Source organism: Lethenteron reissneri, chromosome 49 (assembly GCF_015708825.2).
Source record: "Lethenteron reissneri isolate LAM-NWPU_2019-01 chromosome 49, ASM1570882v1, whole genome shotgun sequence".
Taxonomy (NCBI): Eukaryota; Metazoa; Chordata; class Hyperoartia; order Petromyzontiformes; family Petromyzontidae; genus Lethenteron; species Lethenteron reissneri.
The window spans coordinates 4386066-4394387 of NC_083827.1; the positions used below are offsets into that span (position 1 = coordinate 4386066).

General features: G+C 50.3%; 1 protein-coding gene across 1 annotated transcript in view; it reads right to left on the reverse strand.

Annotated features, from left to right (window-relative positions):
• LOC133354860 (iroquois-class homeodomain protein irx-4-A-like) overlaps window positions 1-3575 on the reverse strand; it is a 47092-nt gene extending 43517 nt beyond the window's left edge. The window contains exon 1 of the mRNA XM_061572012.1: window positions 3087-3575. Within this exon, the coding sequence (XP_061427996.1) occupies window positions 3087-3131 (45 nt within the window). The 5' untranslated portion in view covers window positions 3132-3575. The remainder of the gene's footprint in view (window positions 1-3086) is intronic.
• Window positions 3576-8322: the final 4747 nt, after the last annotated feature.

Consider the following 8322-nt stretch of genomic DNA (forward strand, 5'->3'; position numbering starts at 1 on the left):
ACAGAAGTATATACACACGCACGCATATACACACGTACATGCACACAGACGCACACCAATAATCATCAGCGGCATTACTCACACAACACGAAACAATCCCCGTATAGTCTGCAGAGATTTTTGGGGCAAATGCTGTTAGCAAGCACCTATTATGTTGTAGAAACACGCCCGGCCGCCTTTGTCTCCCCCATGCTGATGCTTATTACAGACGGGTACTCATTGAATGCTGATTCGACCTGCATGGAGACCAGGACCTACCTGCTTGAATACCATGGGCTACTGATGTTAGCCGTGACCGGGAGCCGAACTTACGTATGGGGCGGGTTCGTAGCTATTGCGCCGAACCTCTGTTCCACCGCGCTCGACACACGCACACGCGCACTTACGCACCAATAAAGACAAAGATCCCCCGTGTAGCTTTAGCAGACTCTGGGGGCAAGTGCTGGTTAGCGAGCACCTATGAAGGCCGGCACGACGCACGAGGGACTGGGTTTTGCCAGCATCACGCCCGAGTGGCGATGTTTACACACCGCAACTGGAACTTATTTGAGGCTGAGTCGACCTAGGAGACGCCCAGGACCGGGTTCCGATAATCGTCACTGGTGGTGGCCGTGAGTAGGAATCGAAGCGGGGTCATCGGTGTCGTAGCGCAGGGCGCTAACCGCTGCGCCACCGCTCCCCACGACGGAAACATACGCACAGACAGACACACACACAGACGCATGTACACACACGCATACAGGAACTTAGACAGACACACACACTCACAGACTTACATGTACAAATACACCTACAGACATACATACACAGACAGACACACGCATACAGAAACTTAGACAGACATACACAGACAGACACACACACAGACATCCACACACGCATGCGGAAACTTAGACAGACACACACACTCACAGACTTACATGCACAAATACACCTACAGACATACATACACAGACACACACACGCATACAGAAACTTAGACAGACATACACAGACAGACACACACACATACATCCACACACGCATGTACACACAGACGCATGCACACACAGACGCACACGCATACAGAAACTTAGACAGACACACACACGCACAAATTTACATGTACAAATACACCTACAGACATACATACACACACAGACAGACACACACACATACATCCACACACGCATACATAAACTTAGACAGACATACACAGACAGACACACACACGCACAGACTTACATGTACAAATACACCTACAGACATACACAGACACACACACACTCACAGACTTACATGGACAAATACACCTACAGACATACATACACGGACAGACACACACATCCACACACGCATACATAAACTTAGACAGACATACACAGACAGACGCACACACTCACAGACTTACATACACAAAAACACCTACAGACATACATACACACACAGACGTACACACACAGAAGAACACAAACAAAGACACCTACAGACATACACATACAGACATACATACACAGACAGACACACACACAGACGTACACACACAAAGACACCTACAGACATACACACGCAGACATACATACACAGACAGACGTACACACACACTCACAGACTTACATACACAACAACACCTACATACATACATACACACACAGACACAGACACACTCACAGACTTACATACACAAAACACCTACAGACATACATACACACACAGACACACACACACACAGACTTACATACACAAAAACACCTACAGACATACATACACACACACAGACGTACACACACACACGCGCGCGCGCGCACAGATAATGTCAAGACGTCATTGCAAAGTACTTCACAAAGCGGTCGAGGCGCGTGTCGCGTTATTCATCCCAAACAGTCTCGTGATCTCTCCACGTCCATCAACGTGAACGCGACACGGAACCGCCAAATTAAATCCGTAGCTGTGCCGCACGCAGTTCCAACGTCACCGACTCGCGCTGACAATTCTCGGTGAAGTATGGTCGAATGACCCCCCGGCACTGCGCGGAGAGAGGCCCTCATCCAGCGGTGGGTAGAACAAAGGGTTGTAACGTTGCGTGCACATACGCCGAGCTAATCATTACCTTCTTGGCTCTTTCGGTAAAGTCACGTAGAAGGGACAGACCTGGTTTTCACCTGAGGCTGCTTGCGTTGTGGCCGAAACGTCGTGAGAATTGTATTTTATTATGTTTCATTTTTTCTTATTTTATTATTTCCCTTCTACGTGACTTTACCGAAAGAACCAAGAAGATGAATCCCTGCAGTCACGAAAGCTTAAAATCGACATCTAATCATTACCATTTCTGGTTCTCGTCGAAACGATTAATTGCTCGGGGTGCGATGTTAATTGGCTTAATTAATGTGGAGCGGTGGTGGTGCCGTGTTATGAGCGCGCTGCTTGCACAAACCCGTTGGGGCCCGAGTTCGATTCCCGGCTAACATCAGTGGCGAGTGGTTCTCTGAGCAGCTCCCGCCTGGGTCTGCTCCATCAATCCCCTGAACATTCTAACAGCAACAACTCCTAATACCAGCAACATCAACTCTCATTATGACTATCATCATCATCATACTATTCGCTCATCACATTACGTGCACAATTACGACTGTTAAGAAAAGTAAGCGGTCTTGCAAAGGATGATGATGACGACGACGACGACGATCCAAGGGGCCCCGAGGATGATGACGGAGTGCAATCCAAGGTATCTAACGCGTGAGAGAGAGAGAGAGCGGCAGAGAGAACGGGTACCACCCGCGTGGAGACGGAGCGATGGAATCGGCGCGCGCATGCGTGTGCGTGTGTGCGTGTGTGTGTGTGTGTGCGTGTGTTTGTGTGCGTGTGTGTTTGTGTGCGTGTGTTTGTGTGTGTGTGTGTGTGTGCATGTGCGTGTGTGTGCGCGCACGGTAGGATCGTTACATGGCAGGATCGCGAAAGACGGAATGACGAGCGGCCTTCATCCAGCAGCGGAGTGAACACGGATGCCGTGATGCCGATAATGATTTTGCTAGAGACGATTACGACCCCGTTGTAAACATTCAGACGTAGCGGCGCGTGAAGTCATACGAAAACTCGACAACACTTACCTGTGTAGTAGTGGTGTAGGGGTATCCGAACTGTGTATATGACATCGTCTTTTCAGATTGCTTAGCTCATTATACAACGCGTCGTCGTTGTTGTTGTTGTTGGAGTTTAAAGACTCGCAAAATAAAAACGAGAGAGACAAAGGCGGCGAGAGAGAGAGAGAGAGGAGAGTAGAGGGAGGCACAGCGGGGGCTGCGCTGACTTGCTACTAAATAATGTCTCACGATTCCACTCTGCCAGTTGGGATATTTAGAAGCACCAAAAAAATTATAATTTATATTCACGGAAAGAGAGAAAAAAAATTGTTGGAACGCTGTTCAATTCGGCTTGCCAGCCAAAGCCGCGCGCGCGTGTGTGTGTATATAAGTAAGCACGGATTCTCGTTATGAAGGATAATATGCTAAAAAATAATTAAACGGACACACAAAAATATATTTACCAACCCTACAACGCAGCTGTAAGTCATACACAAACACACAGAACGCGCGAAATTAATCTGTGAACTAAAAAAAAAATGTATTATCAAAAAACCTTCCACCCCCCCCCCCTCTTGAAAAAATATATCTTCTCTATTGGTAGCGAATCGAGTAAAACAAAATCTCCCCCCCCCACTGGCTAGAAAAAAACTGAAACCTGTAAAATATTTCCCAAAAAGCCAGATGGATTGCAATAGCCGGTAGCGGCTTTTTGTGCCCTCTTTTTTCCGAAGCGACCCCTGTGAGTTAGAGGAGGATGAGGAGGAGGTTTAAGGAAGAGTTTGAGATCACAACACCACCAGCACCACACAGGTGGAACGGTGGAGTTTTCCGAACGCGCGGCCGATCACGGTAGGAGAGAGAGCGAGCCATGACGTCACGGTTCTAAAAAAAAAATTGTGTGGTGCGTGTGGTGTGTGATGTGTGTGTGTGTGGTGTGTGTGTGTGTGCGTGGTGTGTGTGTGTGTGTGGTGTGTTAACTCGATCCGTCTTCCCTCCACCTCACCGGGACGTCACCCCCGCCAATGGTTGCCGAGTTTGACTTTCTCCAAACCCATTCTCCCGCATCCCGGAACATCTCCCTCCCTCTGTCTCCCTTCTTCCTCCACCTCTGTTCCCCTCTCTCCTCCTCCTCACTCCTCCTCTGTCTCCCTTCCTCCACCTCTGTTCCCCTCTCTCCTCCTCCTCCTCCTCACTCCTCCTCTGTCTCCCTTCCTCCACCTCTGTCCCCGCACTCTCCTCCTCACTCCTACCCTGTCTCCCTTCCTCCACCTCTGTCCCCGCTCTCTCCTCCTCTGCTGCTGCCCTCTCTTCTCAGCTCCGTCCCGTCCTCCCCCTTCTCAGCCCTCCCGCTCTCTCTACCTCCTCCTCCTGCTCCTTCTCCTCCTCCTCTGTTCCTTCCGTCCCGTCTTCATTCTCACCTCTTTCTCTCCATCCTCCACCGCCCTCTTCCAGCTTGGAGTTTCAACACACGCACGCGCGCGCGCGCACACACACACGCACATGTTTGCATGCACAGATGTGGCGTGTATACACAGTACTGACCTTCTGACGTTCGCACGGACAAGTTACTCCGAGGAGCGCCGAGTCATCCCAGCGGTGTTACAGAACCGGTTCAGAGAATCATCTTCCGATGATCATTCGGTGGTTCTCGACGCAGCGCGCCAACCGATGTGACACCGCTCCAGACGCGCGCGCGAATACCAAAGCGGCAAAAAATGCACTTCCACACACTGTATCGATACGGACACGTGGATGTACATACGTGAACACGCTCATTAATACACGGACATGTACACGTTCATACACGGACTCAGACACGTGAATACGCGGACGTGTACACAGCAATGAATACAGTAACGCACGCGCACGCATGCGAGATGCGGGCCCCCTACGCGCGATCTCTCCACGTCTCCCCGGCGGCTCTCCATCATACACAAAGACAAAGATCCCCCGTGTAGCCTACATGGGCTGTCGGAGCAAGTGCTGTTAGCGAGCATCTATTAAGGCCGCACCTACGGCGTAACGAGAGGCCATTGGTGTGGCGAGCACCACACCCGAATCACACTCGCGCACACACACACACTCCATCACACACACACACACACCCGTGCGTACGTACACTCGGGACACAATGCATCCACAGCTCTCACCCATTCCTCCCTCCCTCCATCTCCCCCCCCACCTCAATCTCCCTCCCTCTCCCTCCCTCCCGTCGCCCCTTATATTCGCTCTATAAGCTATTCGTGGTATAGCCGTTGCATTGGGGTTTTTTTGTAGCTGTACAAATGCATTATACATGCATACGCACAGACACGTGCATACGTACCTATACAAAAAAACAAAGACCCCCCCCCACCTCCAATAGCCTTAACAGACTTTAGGGAAAAGCGCTGTCAGCGAGCGCCTATTAAGTCCGCTTATGGCACACGAGGGAGCTGGTGTTGCTTGCCAACTTTAAGCACGGCCGCCTTTGTCTCCCCAGTGTTTACACACGCCGCACCAGGAGCTCATTTGAGGCTGAGCCGACCTAGGAGAGACCCAGCACCCGGTGGAGATGATTGGTGAGTTGATGTGCAGTCCGGCCTGCGAATCGAACTCAGAGGCACCGGGTTCTTAGCTCACAATACGGAATGCCCTACCGCTCCCCTCCAAAGACAAAGGTCCCCCGTGTAGCCTTAACAGACTGTTGGGACAACAGCCATGAGTGAGTAGCACCTATGAAGGCCGGCACGGCACACGAGGGGGTGGGTGGCCAGCACCACGCCCGGCCGCCTTTGTCTCGCGAGCGGCAATGTTTACACATCTCACCAGGTACTCGTTTGAGGCTGAGTCGATCTAGGGCAGGCCCGGGACCGGCTCCGATAATCGTCACTGGCGTTCGCCGTGAGCGGGAATCGAACTCGGGTCGCCGGGTTCGTATTGCAGCGCGCTAACCGCTGCACCACCGCTCCCCACGTGCGCGCACACACACACACACGTGCGCGCACATTTTCAGATGGATTTCATATCCACACATTTAGTGATATCGTCTTTAGTTGCCTGGAACTCTGTATTTAGAGCGGCACGGAGATGGGAGCTAAAGGGAGCGGAGTATTATTTATTTATCGCATATGCAAGTGGCAGCCGAAGCGAGCCCAAAATGTGCGGCTGCATATATATGTGTGTGTGTATGTCTTGTGGTGCGTTGTGTCAACATCGCCACTGGGGAGACAAAGGCGGTCGGGCGTGGCGTTTGCTCCCCCCCCCCCCAACCTCCTTGTGTGTCGTGCCGGCCTGCTTAGATGCTGCTCGCTAACAGCACTTGTCCCTCAAGTCTGCTTAGGCTGCACGGGGGATCTTTGTCTTTGCCTTGTGGGGATGCAACAGCAATTGTTCCTATATTATTGGTCTCGCAGATACCCGACTGTCCGGATTATAAGACGCACCTGAAAATAAGACGCACACAGCAAACGCGACACCCGGTGTGAATGAAGTGGTGGTCATAGCGATTGTAGTCACAGACTCGTACACACAAAGCCAAAGATCCCCCGTGTAGCCTTAACAGACTGCGGGGGCAAGTGTTGTTAGCGAGTACTTACGAAGGCTGAAACGGTACACGAGGGGGTGGGTGGGTGGCCAGCACCACGTGGCGATGTTTACACACCGTACCGGGTACTCATTTGAGGCTGAGTCGACCTAAGGGAGACCCAGGACCGGATCAGATAATCGTCACTGGTGTTGGCCGTGAGCGGGAATCGAACTCGGGATGCCAGGTTCGTGGTGCAGCGTAGCGCTAACAGCTACACTACCGCTCCCCGTAACGCACTAACACACACCACTAACACACACACTAACACACACTAACACACACTAACACAGGCTACTAACACACACTAACACACACACTAACACACACTAACACAGGCTACTAACACACACTAACACACTAGAAACACGCACACTAACACACACTAACACACACTAACACAAACACTAACACACACACTAACACACACTAACACAGGCTACTAACACACTACAAACACACCCACTAACACACACTAACACACACTAACAAACACACTAACAACCCTAACACACACACTAACACACACTAACACAGGCTACTAACACACACTAACACACTAGAAACACGCACACTAACACACACTAACACACACTAACACAAACACTAACACACACACTAACACACACTACTAACACACTACTAACACACACACTAACACGCACTAACACACACTAATACACTAGAAACACGCACACTAACACACACTAACACACACTAACACACACACTAGCACACACTAACACGGACATTAACACGGACACTAACACACACAATAACACATTACAAACACACACTAAACAGACACTAACACACACTAACACACACTAACACACACACTAACACACACACTAACACGGACAATAACACACACACTAACACACTACAAACACACACTAACACACACACTAACACACACTAACACACACACTAACACTCACACTAACACACACACTAACACACACACACTAACACACACTAACACACTACAAACACGCACATTAACACACACACTAACACGCACACTAACACACACTAACACACACCAACACACACTAACACACTAACACACACTAACACACACTAACACGGACACTAACACGGACACTAACACACACACTAACACACTACAAACACACACTAACACACACACTAACACACACTAACACACACACTAACACACACTAACACACACACTAACACGGACACTAACACACACACTAACACACTACAAACACACACTAACACACACACTAACACACACTAACACACACTAACACACACACTAACACACACACTAACAAACACACTAACACACACTAACACACACACTAACACACACTAACAAACACACTAACACACACTAACACACACTAACACACACACTAACACACACTAACAACAACAACCGCCATTCGCCACTAAGTGGCCACGTGAAGTGTCGAACGCCCGCTGGCAGGAGGTCACGGGGCAGACCCAGGTGCCACGGGTCGACTGACCGAGATGACCGAGATGACTAGCTGATGCACCACCTGTGCCCCCTACTGTACCAACTTGCTGTGCTTTAGCCACCCGGCGCTCCGCTCGTTGTTGTGAGCGTCGCTCCTCCGTTCTCTGTTGTTGTTGGAGGGCGACTGCCTCCAACTGGCCAGTAGCGTCCTTCACGAGCCTCCTCCACAGAGGCCGATCTTGACA